This window comes from Zonotrichia leucophrys, chromosome 2, assembly GCF_028769735.1.
Source record: "Zonotrichia leucophrys gambelii isolate GWCS_2022_RI chromosome 2, RI_Zleu_2.0, whole genome shotgun sequence".
Classification (NCBI taxonomy): Eukaryota; Metazoa; Chordata; class Aves; order Passeriformes; family Passerellidae; genus Zonotrichia; species Zonotrichia leucophrys.
Window position 1 is genome coordinate 2403574 of NC_088171.1, and position 15891 is coordinate 2419464.

At 43.9% G+C, this 15891-nt stretch overlaps 1 protein-coding gene across 1 annotated transcript in view; it reads right to left on the reverse strand.

Annotated features, from left to right (window-relative positions):
- Window positions 1-11525: 11525 nt before the first annotated feature.
- The window catches only part of WNT9A (Wnt family member 9A), a 64904-nt gene continuing 60538 nt past the window's right edge, over window positions 11526-15891 (reverse strand). The window contains exon 4 of the mRNA XM_064703259.1: window positions 11526-13941. Coding sequence (XP_064559329.1) covers window positions 13468-13941 — 474 coding nt within the window. The 3' untranslated portion in view covers window positions 11526-13467. The remainder of the gene's footprint in view (window positions 13942-15891) is intronic.

Consider the following 15891-nt stretch of genomic DNA (forward strand, 5'->3'; position numbering starts at 1 on the left):
CTTCCATTGGTGATTCCTACACCAAATGTTCCACACAGATATTTAATAGGGAATTAAAAGCCCTGTGCAAAGCAAGAATATTCCAGAATGATCATTTGTACAGAAAATAACAGGAATTTTAAAAACAACTAATTTAAAATGAATAATAATTAGATTAGGAACCATATTTTCAGTTCTATAACTCCTGAATACTTAAATTATCAGGCCTCCCACACAGCTGCTTGTTTTGCATTTTGAGTGTGTTTAACCTGCTAGAACTGGCTCTGGATTTCTCAGAAATTCACAATACAGGATCCAAAAATAAAAATGGAATATGGATTTATGTAAACAACCTTCCCCCTCTCAGAGTGCTGCAGAACATCTCAGATGTGATTTCAGGAGAGTGAGAGGTAAAATCGAGGTGGTTTGGGTGAGTTTGGCCTTTGGAATATCTTGGCCTAGGAGCCAAGAAAGTGGATCAGGAATCTTCAGGATTTTCCTGATGATCTCTGAGAATCCTCTTATCTGCTGAAAACCTAAAAATTCCCATAAATTCTTGGAGTGGAACTACCTTTTTTTAATAAAATATATTCTGATTTTCATAAAAAATATTGCTTTTTTCATCAGATTTCTTCTCTGCTATCCTTTTTTTTTTTTACTTCCGTGCACTGAAAGAATTATTTTAGTTTTTTTTAATGAGAATTAAAACTCAAATATCTCTGCTGAGACACAGCCCAAACTTCCTGGCCAATTTATGTCCCATGGAGGGGACATTTCATGCATCAGGATAATCTGGTGTACTTTTCCATTGGGGAAAGTGGGAATGGAAATTGTTGAACTCTGATTTTTGAGGCATCAGAGCTGAATTTCTAATTATTTCCTCAGTTTTTCAACAAAAAAAAAATTGCTTTTTGCACAAATAAAAAGGAAACAACCTAAAACATTTTCCAACCCACAACAGTCACTCTCACCTGGGTCCTTTTTAATGCTGTTAAAATAACTTCTTCCAGCTCATTTTCTGTCACCAAACCTTTTCTGTCACCAGAAAAATTCACCTGTGCCTGTTTCTCCCATCTTTGTAGCCTCAAACCATGACTGAAAGTGGAAACCTTCAGCTCAGCTTCTCCCCAGCAAAGCCCTCCCACTACAGATCCCACTTTCGACTCAAAATCCAATTTATCGCCACAATAAACCAAAAAAGACTCGACCAAACATGGTTTGGGCAAGGCCACCACCAGCCCAGAGCATCCAAAAAAGTCAGGAATGGTTTCTTTATTCTTTATTCTTTATTCTTTATTCTTTATTCTTTATTCTTTATTCTTTATTCTTTATGATTTTTTTTTCCAAATGGCAGCTGATAGAAAGGATTTTTAGCTGAAGTACGGTTTTTAAGAAGGAAAATTCAAAGTTAATGGCAAATGCAACCCAGAAATAAAACTCAGTTACAAACAAACCCCCTCCTCACTGTGGCTTTGTAGTTTTGGAGCTGGGTTGGTGTCCCAGTGACTGTCACAAGGAATTACAAAGGAAAACAGGCACAAGTGAGGTCATTCCCACCTGAGGAGGGGAAAACTTTGGTTTTATTGGAGTTTCCTTGCCTCAGGAGACAACAAATAGAAGAACAAGAGAGGGGTGGCTCATGGAAAACATGATTCCACAGCAGCCTTGATGTTTGGGACATTTGGCCATTCATAACCAAGACACCAAATCAGACAAAGTGTCCCAAATGTCTTTTTTATGCCTTTTTTAAAGCTCTGACCATGATAATTTTAGTTCTACGTTGTTAGACGTAACAAACCCCATTTTTTTCATCCCTAATTCTTACAAAAATAAGTGAAATTTCAGACGCACAGGGGCTTCACCAAGCAGGGTTTACTGGTAGAATTTCCCAGCAGGTTTTGGGGAATTTCTTTAAGTTGGAGATCCCATTGGTCAACACCTCAGAGCCCAACCACTTTATTTTCATTTTATTCCCTCAGCCCTCCCAAAAGGCTGCCCAGTTCCTCTGGGACATCACTCAGGGAGAGCCTGAAAAGCTTTAAAGCAGAATTTACTTTAAAAAAGGAGAATCTCAGATTGGTTTGGGTTGGAAAGGACCTTAAAGATCACCCCTGTCCCATGGGCAGGGACAGCTCCCAGCAGACCAAGTTTCTCCAAGCCCCATCCAACCTGCCCTAATCCTTTGAGAGATTCTTCCCTGCAAGTGAGAGGGAGAAATGAGTGTTAATTTAGGCTGAGTGCCCTTGTAATTAGCACCTTGCAAATTAACACTGCCCTGGGAAGCTGAGAAGGGCAGGAATGAAAGAGAACCCAAGACAGGAATGCCATTCTAGGGAGTTCATCATCGAAGGAGAGGTGGGAAATGGATTAAAAACCAGGCCCTGGGCTTGAATTCTAATATTTATAATCGATATTTTAATATTTTAATTGATGTTCTGATGTTTATAATCGATATTCTGATGTTTATAATTGATATTCTGGTATTAGTTGTGTGGATCTGGGATTCTGGTCTGGTCAGGGGCCATCAGAGTCTGTCTGTTGACTCAAGAAGATTCCGAATCAAGATTTCGTCCCAGTCCCTGAGTTTGGAATTCTGCCGGGAATGCTGCCAGCCTTTAGCTTTGTAGGATATGGGAATTTAAGTCATTAATGGGAATAATTTAGGATGGAAAAGACATTTAAGATCACCAAGTCCAAGTGAACCCAGCACCACCATGTTCACCGTTTAACCACACCCCAAGTGCCACAGCCACACATTTTTTGACCAAATTCAGAGAATTCAAACAAAAAAAGAAATAAATGAGTGCGAGGCCAGACACACCAACAACCCAAGGCACGAAGAGCAGAGGAAGAGGAGGATGAAAGGCACCACTTCCCTCTAAATCCCACTGATTGGCCCCCATTATCCCCAGGTGGAGGTTGCACCCCCTGAATTCCTGAAGTCTCTTTTCCCTCATGTAAATAATTGAGGGAAGCTGTGGCTGCTCAGTCCTTGAGGATGTGGAATAAAGCCATGGAAAGGTTTTAAGGGCCTACAAACACTGATAAGCCCCCAAATGGATCACCTCCACTTTGTCACTTGATATGAGGCTTTTTTTCAAGGCCTGGCCATGTTTTATATAAAATATCATGACTTTTGTAAGGTCCAATTATGTTTACTCACCATTTCTTCAGGGGTAGCTAGAGGCTGATGTGCTGGAGCAGCTCCATGGACTTGTTCCTTGCTTTAATTCCTTCAGTTAATTCTTTAAGTCCAACCAGGAAGGTCATCCTTCCAGAAGTGTGGTTTCTCCACCACCAGAATCAAAGAACCAACCCAAAACACTTCAGGCTTGGCTTGTGAGAGTTACTTGCAGAGCACTTGAAATTCTACATTGATTTTAGCCCATTTAAAGAGTGGCAAGGAACATTCCTGGGCAGTGGAACTCGCTCAAATAAATTGTTAAAATATTAGAAAATCCCTGGCGTGCTGCTGGCTCAGGTAAAAGCAGCTCCCAAGTAATTCCTTGGCATGGCTCAGGAGCTGGCACGGGCCAAGGGCCATTCCCAGGGGGCATTTTGGACGGAGCCACCTTGTTCTGGAAGGCCAGGACATTTCACAGGTTGGATGTGGGCTGGTTTGGGCCAGGTGGCACCAGCAGGAGGGCTGTGTTTAATTAATTCATGGAGCTGTAGCCAAAAAGTCCAATCCACTCCCTGTACCGACAATAACTCCTGGAAGCAGGAGCAGAGAGGGCCTGGGAGAGGATGAGGAAGGTTGAATGGCTCCTCTTCCTCTTTTCCAAGCAGCTTCCCACCACCTGGATATCCCAGATCCTGAGAGAAATTCCCCATTTTGCATTTGGCAGCTGTTACACCCTGGAGCCACCAGCTCACGAGGGAGTCGCACCTTCACCATCACCTCCAGCTTTGGTTCCCACTGCAGGAGTGGCCACTGGCAGAAGTGGAGGAGACAGCTTGAAGCAAATCCCTTGGAAAACAGGAAAACTCCTTGGAAAACAGGAAAATCCCTTCCACATCCCACAGCACAGAGCAGGATGTGAGCTCTGAAATGTGGCACAACTTGGGGCTCTGCCCTGCTCACCTGTGGTGCCCCCACATCTCAAACAGTGTTGAGGGCACTTCCCACTACCTGGCCCCAGCTCTCAGAGGGATTAAGGGATGAGTTTGGCCAAGTCATGTCTCATTTCTGGCCCTCTTTCACCTCTCTAGCTCTGCATTTGTCATTCTGTTTAGGCTAAAAATAGTCCTTTAAGCAGCTCAATTAGAACCTCTAAAAGGAGATGTTCAAAAGCACTACACAGCTTGAGCTATGTTAATGGTGCTAATGATGTTGATGATGATGATGATGATGAAGAAGAATCAATATCAAGTGTTTAAGGCCAGGCTGGAGCAACTTAAATCCAGTAGAAAGTGTCCATGCCCATGGCAGTGGGGTGGAATGAGAGGAACTTTAAGGTCCTTTCCAACCCAAATCATTCGGTGATTTTGAGACCTGACTCTTTCATCTCATCTCTTGGTGATTAATTTTATTTTTGTCCAAATAATAGTCAGATTTTAGTCTTTCATGCCTGGTTAAAAGGAAGCTCAGTATAAAGTTTGTCCCCTCATTGTGTTTTCTCTTTCTCCTCATTCTGTGTTTTTCCTCACATGCTCTTCTCCGCTCATCTGTGCTCCATCACTGGTTCCCCAGCTGGGTTACACAAAACTCCACACAAAACTCATCCCTCGGTGTACCTGCAAGCTTGTAAGAGATTTAGGCAAGTCATTACTTCTTTCTAAGCTAAATTTACTGGATTTTACTTCTCATGCTCCCCTCCTGCTCAGCACATCCCCAGCTGCAGCCTGACACCACCTTCAAGGCATCTCAGTGACACTGATGAGAACAACGTGAGAGAAAGGGGAAAGAAACCTATTTTATTTTCCTGGAGATGAAATCTCTCATCTGATCCTTGTTTTAATCCCAGATTCTTACAATGCACTCTGAGTCACCCACTTCCTCTGCGGGAACAGCTGTGAAAACCCCACCACATCCTCGGCTCCTGTGGCTTTACAACTCCCATTAGCAGCTCCTGAAGGGGCTGCCTGTGAGGCTCCAGACCTGCCAGTTCCCATTACCCAACTGCCAGGAAGTGCAAATGGGAGGTCGGTGGGGAAGCTGGAGAAGGCAGGGGTTTGCCCTGCAGGGTTTGGTGGGAAGCAAAGCCGAGGTAGATCCATCTCCCATCCCATCATCTCCAATTGTTCGTTCTTCTGGTTTAAAAGCTGGTTTAGTGGAAGGTGCCCATGGCAGGGGATGGGAATTAGGTAATCCTTGAGCTCCCTTCCAACCCAACCTCTCGGGATTTCTGCTGCTCACAGTGACCCTGAGATGTGTCACAAAGTCTCTTTTCCCAGCCCAGCTATCGAAGAAGGAGTCAGAGCTCTCCAGTTCTCATTCTCAAGGTTGTTTATTGCTTCTTATCTATAAAATTCTTTTTCTGGCCTGCTGAGGTCTGTTCAGCAGTATTCAGTATCTTTTTATACTAAAAACTATGTGTACAATATTTACAATTACTTTCCAATACCTATCACCTGTGTCAGACAGTGAGCTTCTACTCTAAACCAATCTGTGAGTGCCACCATCACAGCAGAAGATGGAGGCCAAGAAGAAGAAGGAGAAAGGCTGGACATGCCCAGATTCCTCCATCTTGCCCCCTGAACCCCCATTCTAAAAACTCCAAAAATCTATTTTTCACCCCATGATAAATTCACTATCATTCTACTTAGACTTTCGTGGCTTGCAGATCTTCATATAAGGTTGGTAACTTGCTCCATGGGTCATAATCAAAGTCCCAGGCATCTTGGGCTCTGTGCCAGGGTCTCTGAGCCCCCTGGCAGGGATTCAGGCAATCCAGGACAGCCAGAGGGATGTCCTGAATTCCAACACCAACCCATTCCATGATTGTACGAAAAATACCTGGATCAAAATGTTTGCCTGGTTCCTCTGAGCTTCGAGCTGATGTTTCTCACCATAAGAATGGACAAAGCAAAGCAAAAGCAGGAGGAGCATTGGTTGAGCAGAGTTTTCACTGATTTATCACACAATTCCTTGAGTGAACAATAATCTGTGAGGAGAACAGCAGTGGGACACCATCCCAACACCAGCACAATCCTGGGTAAAGCTCCAGCATTTCTGTCTGAGGATGGCAGCTCTGACTCTGTGTAAAGGAACCAGCTCTGAAGGGGTGGATTAAAAGCCTGGGTGCTTTTCCCACAGCAGGAAATGGGACTGGAAGGTAAAATAAATAAATAAATGCAAGAATTTTGTGTGCATGGGAAGGAGAGAGTTGGAAAGCCAAAGGGAGTTTGGAAACCCTTTGGAGACCCAAGTGAGAGTTTTCAAAGTAACAGAACCATACATTGGTCTGGGTTGGAGGGGACCTTAAAAATGATCCTCTTCCAAGGTTTAGGTTGGATATCAGGGAAATTTTCTTCCCCCAGAGGGTGGTGGAGCACTGCCCAGGCTCCCCAGGGAATGGACACATTCCCAAGGCTGCCAGAGCTCCAGGAGGGTTTGGAAAATCCTCTCAGGGATACCCAGGGTGGGATTGTTGGACTGGAGGATCCTTGTGGGTCCCTCCTAACCCTGGGAATTTAAAGCTCAGCTGCAATGAGGAACTGAGCAGCTCCAGAGGCCCATTGTTAAGAAAAGGACATTTAATGAAGCAAGACAATGTGCCAAGCAAGGGCAGATTGACATCAACGGGCCAAGCAAGTCAGAGCCTGGGATAACAACAGGTTTTTTTAATTGTTGTCATTCCCCCAGACTAAATCTGGCCACATCCAACCTATTCTGAGCTCCAGGCAGTTATTTTGGAATCACATCCTGACAGGGACACTCTGCCAAGGTATCCTGACTTCTCCAGCAAAGTATGATGACCATGGAATCTCATGGGAAGCTGATGGAGTCCCTCAGCCTCCTGAGCTTGTTTAAGGATGTCATTTGCAATGGATGGAGAGGCATTTCTCCAGTTCAGGGCACCACTTTTGGGGCTTAAATTAACGCCAAGGCCAGGCTTATGTTCATGAATAAGGCTGAAGGAAGGATCTCCCACAACCACTGTACAAAGACTTTTCCAACAGATGTGAAGAAAGAGGAGCACGCTTCAAGTATAATTTAAAATACATTTATTGTTTCATTTGTTCTTGCTTTTTTTTCTTTTTTTTGTTATACAAAGATGTTAAATAACTTAAATACATTCTCAACAGTCACTCAGAATCAGATTTATACCTACAAGCTGTACATATGAGGTAGAGAAAAATAACTTAGGCTCCCATAAGACATTGGAAAATAAACAAAACAAAACAAAAAGAAAAACAAGAAAAATACTAATCCTTCATGTTAGTATTCCCACCTCCCTTTAAAAGGAAATGCCATCCCAGGTGTGCAAAACAAATCCTAGACTTTACATTCCTGCTTCAAATTATTGAAGGTGGGGGTGGTCCAAGGGAAATTCCTGGGCTGGTTCGGTGATTGGTGTTTCAGATGGATCCATGCTCAAGGGGAGCTGGAAGGATTATCCACACATCTCCTGATTTTCCTGAATTCAATCTCACCTCTGCTAAGCTGGATGTCTTTATCCCCTTCTGCTGTCAGCAGGGAACACTGGCACCTCCACATGGGCCAAGCCCCTCGCAGAGGTGCCCCAGAGCTGCAGACCAGGGGCTCCTTTCCCAAGGGGGTCATTCCAGACCCACATCAGTGCCAACACCTCTCCCAACACCCCTGAGGGAAGTCATCTCCTGGCCTTTTGGGTCATCTTGCCCAGTGCTAAGAAGGGTTTTATCCCATTTCTAAAAACACTCAGCAACAACTGAGAGAAAGGGAAAATCCCGATGTTTCCCCTGACAGGTGAATTCGATGTGTCTGCATAATTCCTGGCCTCACTCCCCACTCCCTCCCTGCACCTGAGGAATTGTAGTTACAGGAAGCCAAAGTAAAACTGTGCTGCCAAATCCATTTTCCTTTCCTCCCCACCCACAAAGCCTCAAGATTCCCTTTTATTCTTTTATTTGCTCTATTCAGAAATATTCTGCTTGTGAATAATTTGGTCAAATCCAGTGCTAGTTAGTGAAAAATAGATCTAAAAGCTATTCAGTGGTGGTACCCATGACCAGGTTTCAGGGAGTTGAGCAGATTCAACCAGGAGGTTGGAATGAGATGGATCTTGAAGACCCCTTTCAACCCCAAACATTCCATGGTTCCTATGGTTCCTCTGGACCTGATCCTGCGCCGTACTGAGCGATGCGGTCCAGAAAGGCCACATCTTGCATTTCTTGTGGGAAAACGTCACTTTCTAAAAGTCATCACCTAATTAGCACCCTAAAAACTGAAATCCAGGATGAGCTGGCCACGGAAGCCAGACTCAACCCAACAGATGTGCCCGCAGAGCTGGATAAACCGGGAATGAGGAGCTTTACTGCACCTGTTCCACAGGGTACAGAACAGACCGGATTTTACTGCAGCATCAACTGAGGAATTTTTCACAGGCACCATAATCCACCAGAAAATCACCTTAAGCAGCATCTACTCCATGAAAGTACCCTTGAGAAATCCGTCCCTTCATCTGGGGTCTCATCCAAGCCTACCCCAGCCAAAACACCCGACTGTATGTTCCCTAAAACAGGGCAGCTGAAAAACCGCGGACAAAGGAATTCCAGACCTGGCCTGAAGGAAGGCAGATGTCAACGAGCTGCTTGACAGCAAAATCTCCTCAGGAATTATTTTAGCCCCTGCTCAGGTCTCCAAACCAGCAATCCCAAAAGTTCTTAAGAAAACAGGGGGTCCATAAATCATTCCCTGCTTCCCAAGGTGATGGATAAACTTCCCGAATCACGGCAGATCAAATATCCAGCTCCCCGGTTTTATACTGCTCCATTCAAATAGATAAAAGTTGCTTGTGTTGGATCAAGCCTGGAATTTGGTCCTCTTCATTTAACCTTCCAATGTACTCTGATTATGATTTTATTTTCCCCAACCACCTTTTTAAGAGCTGTTCTTCCCAAGCCAGCTGAGCTCAATGGCAAATCCCCAATAATTGCAAATAGATTTGGGATTTCCTCCATCCAGACCCATCTCAAAACCAGGATGTTCAACTAAAAAAGGGTAAACTTGAAATTTTGGGGTAGATTTTTTTTATCTTTCCATTACAAGCTACTCATGTTTCATTTTTAGCATTAATAATGATAATAATTAAAAATCCCCTTTGATTAAGCACTGCTTGTTTCACCAACTGGAGTTTTTGATAACTGGAAGATAAGGAGAACATAATGTTTAGGACTTGTTTTGCATTTCTCCACATCCGGCATAAATGAGTCAGTCACACAGAATAGAAGCTTGTTAAAAAACAGATGACGGGTGCAACAATTATTTCTGTGGGTTTTTATTTCTTTTAATAGAAAATTCTAATATAAAACAGCAAACATTTTCAGTTTGCCTTGTTTACAAAAATATTATATATATTTTTTTTATATTTCTGACATAACTAAAATGCACTATTCAATAAAAATATTCTTCCATCAGCTAACTTCTCTTTTTAAAAAAATTAATAAAAAAGTTATATAAATAATGGTTGCACCCCCCCACCCCAAAACTGATCTGGCTGGATCAGCTTAGGAGAACCAACACTTTGACACTTTTGGGGGGACAGGGGGTGAAAGGGGGTCAGGAACCAGAGATCTCCCCTCCACCCCTCTGTCCTTCTCCAGTTACATCTGAGCAAAATCCTGTTTCTCTGGGGATAAGAAAAAGGGGGAAAGTTGCTTTGCACTTTTTTTTTTTTTAATATTTATATATATATATATGAAATGACACCATGAAAAAGTTCAGGGACCCAAATCCACCGCTGAAGTAGTTTTACAAAACCGAGCAATTTCACTGAATTGCACTGGAGATCCAATGGTGTGGTGGCAGAATCAGCCTCTCTGGAAAAATCCAGTTTAATCCAGCTGGGACAAAAAGGGTTTTACAGGACACCCCCCAGTGTTTTATACAGGAGTTCCCAGTCTCTTATTCAGGGTTTTTGGATGGAGTAGCACTCGTGCTCCATGAGTTAATTAAAGTCCAACACATTTCTCACCATCAGAAAACCCAGGCCTAGCACTCCAAAGGGTTTTGAGATGGTTTGACAGATTTTCTCCCAGCTCCTACTTAAGCTCCACTGGATTTTTCCAAAAGGAGGCTTTTGCCCCAATTCTTTCTTCAATGATAAGGCAAACATTGGAAAACGCTGGAACTAAAGACCCCCCACGCAAAACACACCCACAGCGTGGTGCAGGGGGGAGAAGAAAAATAACCCACATTTGTTTTACCACCCTAGGTCAAAAGGCCAAGAAGACAAGTTCTCCTGATTTCAGAGTGTTAGTATATTTTATACACTGCCTATACATTTAACACATGTGCCTCGATACTATTTAGTTATTTATAATTTTTTTTTTTAACCACAGGAGAATAAACCTTGCTATTTACAATATATAACAGGCAAGTACTATATCCACATGAACATAAATACAATTTGTGGTGGTTTTTTTTCTTGTTATTCATTTTTTTTGTAATTATTTTTTGTCTTTTTTTTTCTTTTTTGTCTTTTTTTTTTAAATACTTACAGAAAGCATCCAGGCTTCAGTGCGTGAGTTATAATACACAGAAGAGCTCTTTCACTCAGTAGTTCATTCACTCTTTGCTGCTTCCTTCTAGACAAGCTTGGACAATCTGCCTGATTTCCCCCCCATCTCTCTCTCCCCCACACTGCTGAACACACCAAGCTTCCCTACCCCATCCCATCCCATCCTGGAATTTTTTTTTGGCCAGGATATCCATGCCAACACTCCCCTCTCTTCTGCTTCTAGGGACTCATTCTCCTCTCACACCAGTGCAATGTGGAGTTACTCCAGCGAGGTCAACGGAGACAGAGACACCAGTGAAAAGAAGGAAAATGAGGCCCATGGTTTAAATATAACAATAATAATAATAATAATAATTAATAATAATAATAATAATGCACATAAATTGCGGCCCATCCTTTAATTAAGAACAGATTAAAAAAGAAAAAAAGAAAGAATGGTGCCAGAAATAGTAATTCAGACCCCAAAGTTCCTGTTTTGAGCAGGTTTGGATCTGGCTTTACTTTGAAGGGGAAGAGCTATTCTAGAACACACAAAAATGTAACAGTGAGTTTGCACATATGTGTGAGAGAGAGAGAGACAGAGGGAGAAAGAGAATTTAACATAATACCACATTGAAACCATAAGAAGGTCCTTCTGAAGGGCTTTACAATAAATAAATGTTCAATATTTATAGATATATATATATATTTATGTGTCAAGGTGTGCATATATATCTATATATACACACTGAATAATAGGTTTCTAGGCGATTTATTTTTTAAACCATTAGATAAACTGCTCAGGGGTGACTTTCCCAAAAGCTGTGAGACCTTCCGGTGCTTTGCTGGGGTGGAAGGTGAGAATTCCACATGTGGATTCCACTTTCACTCCTCCAGCATTATCCCAACCCCCAGAATTGTACAGCAAATAAGGAAACACCAAAAAAAGAGACATTTTGGTTCACTCTGCAGAGCCATGGTGCTATTAAACAGCAACGCCCTGTCCCTCCCCTTGCCCCCTCCTCAAGATTTGATGCCAACGAGCCAGGCTGGACTGCAGGTATTTTTAACTAAGAAAACCCCAGATCTATCTTTTCTCTTCCCAGTAGATGCATATGAACAGCTTAAATATTAGTGGCTACAATTAGAGGGGAAAAAATTAAATAAGGAAAAAAAGACTTTGAAAAATTATGGTTTGTCTTGGGAAATTGCTCTTTTTTTTTTGTTTTTTTACTAATTTTTACTAATGTTTGAGAATCTCCTCTTTTGAACACCAGATCAATGGCTTATAGAAACTCGGTGGAAATTGCTACTACTGGACAATCAAAAATTGCTACCAAAAATCAAACAAAACACCCTCTGCTCCCCATTTTTTCCTTAGAAATCTTCATTCAGGCAATTTGCTGGCTGCCTCCAATCCACTTTTATATGAAGAATATTGGCATGCCAAGTCCTGGATTGTAAATCTCCTCTTCCAAGCAAAAAAAGAAATGCTGGAGGTTGTCATGTGTTTCACAGCGTTGGAGTGATCAACCCCTGCATTCAAATTTCTGGCTTCTCTCAGGTTGTCTCTGTGTCGATTGGCTATTCCAAATCCATGAGTTTGTTAGGATTTAGCAGGTGTGTTTTTAAAGTACAGTTCTCGATCTAGTGGTTAAAAAAAAAACAAACCAAAATCATCTTAAGGTCATAGGGTTTACATACAGCTTGTGTCATGTACCACTGCCATGGTTTAGAGTAAATGGAATGATGACCTAGGAAAGAAAAGTCAGCTCCTCCAGAGGTCTGATCCAGGCCGAAACGGCTGCTCCACAAGGCAAGACAGCCCCGGGTTCCAAGAGGCACTCGGATTCCTCTTGTCCTACTCAAGAGAAACACGTCCAAATTCAACTCAACGAGTTCCAGTTGGGATTTCTGAAGCAGTTACCACAGGTTGACCTCCATCAGCAAGAGGTGGGAAGAGGAGAGAAAAATAAATCATGCGCCAAGTGAAAATGAAACAAAAGTATCTAGTGGTTTAAAAAAAAAAAAATTAAATTTAAGACAGCGATAGTGCTAAAGAGCCTGCATTTGGGTGAATTGTTTAAAATAAAGAATGGGATTGGACTGATGTGGACAGGCACATCTGGTGTTCTGCTGTCTTCCCAACCTCTTTCTTGGATCTATTTCTGTCTGCAGCGTGGTGGACCCAACGTTTCCGAGCTGTGCTGGTGACGATGCACGCGGAGACGGAGCTGTCATTAAAGAGCTGATGCTCCCAGTGGGTCTCTTTGTCAGAGCCTGCTTTGCTCCATGTGCAGAAACTCCACTGGAAGAACCCATCATTCCCTACAAATTCCTCTTGAGTTTTAGGAGAAATAAATGTCCGCTTCTGGCACCACAGCACTCGAAGCGGAAAGATCTTTTGCATCTGCTCAGCTCTCTGAGCAGTTGGGTGAGCTCCAGGAATAAAGAAGTACAGGATATTCATGCCAAAGGGAATCTCTTAGCCCAGGAGTTCATGGAGGATGGCTGAAACAACGTTCCAAGGAGAAATGATCCGTCAAACTACATAGACGACGAAGGTGAAGGTCAACTGGTGTCTAACCCCAGTGTGACAGGCACTTATTTCCACATGGTTGGACCTCATGAAAATTCAGTCTACAGGATAAACAAAACAAAAAAAAAAAAACCAAAACAAAAAAACCCAAAACAAAACAGCAACACAGCTGGGTCACCTGTACCCTACAAAGTGCTTATGTCTCAACATAGCTTCCAGATGCCAGAAGGTCAATCAAACCCTGTTTGTCTCCATAGGCAGTTCTCCAAGCTGGCCCAAGTGCAGCAGCAGCCGCGGGTCGTGTCAGTCCTTGCAGGTGTAAACCTCCTCCCTCTGGGTGCACTGCTTGCACTCCACGTAGCAGCACCAACGCACCTGGCACTGGCACGGGCGCGTCACCACCCGGCTCTGCGTGTTGTGGCCCCGGCCGCAGCAGATGCTGTCACAGTTCTTGTCCTTGTAACACTTCCGTCCCGACGTGCCGGGGGAATAGCGACTCATCAGGCAGAAGCTCGGGGAGTCGTCAATGTAGACGAGGTCCGTAGTCCTTGGGATTTGATCGCTGTGGCCGGGGATGGATTTTTTAGGGGGGGAAATGTCGCCTTCCCCCGTGGCCTCGTTGGTGGTGCTGCCCACCTTGAGCGAGGTCTCGTACTTCTGCTTCAGCTGCTTGCCGATCTCGTGGAAGGGGGAGAGCTGCCTCCAGCACGTCCGGACGGTGCAGGAGCCGGACACGCCGTGGCATTTGCAGGTGGTCTCCACGCCGGCTTTGATGACCTGCAGACACACACATGGCCCCAAAGAGAATCAGTCATCAAAGCATCAAGTAAAACATGATATTATCTAGAAGAGGCTTCAGGGACACAAAGCTGATGACAATACATCTGTTGCAATCAGACAGAAAATGCATCCTACAAGAAATACTTCAAAAATATCTCAGTTCCCAGAGTATGACATTCAAAACACATCCTACAGGAAATACTTCAAACGGATCTCAGTTCCCAGAGTACGACATTCACCTGCAAAAACTTTGCTTAATTGGCTAATTAAAGATACTAGAAAGGTGCACGAAGATTGTCCAGTGCTGCCATTCATTGCGTAGATAAAGATCTGAAATTGTGATACAACTAAGAGATTAATACATATTTTAACACCTATTTATCTTTGTCAATAATAAGTAGGTAAGATATAAAAGTGGAAGAAACAGAAAGAGGTGGGGTGGCACATGCTCCAGAACAGAAGCGTGGACAATAGGAACCTTCTCCATACCACAGGATCCCAAACCCAAGTACAAGAAGCAATTTTAGTTTAGCCCCATGAGCTGACTGATGCTAAACAAAGAATCCCATTCTTTTCAAATCAATGCAATAAAGAAGTTTCACGGCACAAAACAACATCCACCTACTTAGAAACAGCATTGGAATGTTCCATCTCTGCTTCTCCAGAGAGAAATTTACACCTGGGGTACCTCCATGGGCAGCACATGAGCAGAGATGTTATTTGGACAGCCACACATACCCCACATTTTGTCCACAGATTATAAACACAAATTTGTATTTCTAATTCTCCCACCCTGCCCCTTCCCCAAAATTAGATTCTGTTAACTTTAAATGGGTAAGGTACAACGACCCCTTAAATCAGCAGGTGAGGACAGAGTTTGTTTGACAGAGCTGAGTCCTGACAAGGGACCAAAGTACTGCTGAAAGTGCCCTTCCTTTGGGCATCTACGGTACCTAAAACAGAAGAAAACAACCTCCCCCCGTGCCCATGATGGCATCTGGCTCTGCTGTGGCCTCCTGACAGCAGAGGACTGGCTGCAGTCCATTTCCTGACCATCCGGTTCTTAATTATTTGGCTGCACAAATCCTGCTGAGCCCCATGTGCAACCGTGCAATAGGTCATGGACTCGGAACTGGGGCCTGGCCCAATTGTGATATTCCAGAAACATTTTTAGAAAGACAATATGCATAATGCAGCCTTCAGCAGAGCCTGTCCAATGGTCACACTTCATTCCTGTGACAGCCAAAGACCTTTGCGAGTGCAATCCAATAATACACAGTAGCATTCGGAGCGGTGACGGGTTACAGGGGGAGATGTGTTGCTGGTTATAGCGCTCAGCTGGGATGCCTTGGGTAAGGGCTGTCACGCTTTGTGTGCCAAAGTGTCTCGCCAAGTCCACAAGAAATCCCACAATGTCAGACAAGAGCGTGCAGAACACATTTCAACACCGAGGGGGAGGGGGGAAAACCCCAACCCTCACCCGTCCCCTCCCTGGTGTAAAGTCTCGTTTCACTGCTTGTCCGCAAGTGAGAGCTGAGTTCGTGTGAAACAAAGCTCCTCCACCTGATTTCACGCCCACACCATCAGCAAAGCGGGCAGAAATTGCTGGGATACTTGGGAAAGGGCTGCACACTGCAGTCATTCATCACTTCGGGCTTTCCTCAACCTCTCCTCCTCCCCCAGCGCATTTGCATCTGCTCCACCTGGAAAAGGAGGCAACCCCCATTGCCCAGGAGTTGGGAAAGCAAGAAACCAACAGGAACTGGCTCAGCTTGCAGTCCTGCTCCTGGGCTCGGAGCTGATTGAACAAGACAGGGTCATGAAACTCAGGAAGGGAACCTGGACTCGGGGCTGTTCTTGTCAGGAGCCACCTCTCTGGAGCTCAGTGGGAGTGCTGACGTTGCAGGAGCGCTGCAGCCAAGGCGTCCACGTGGGGCTGGTGGATAC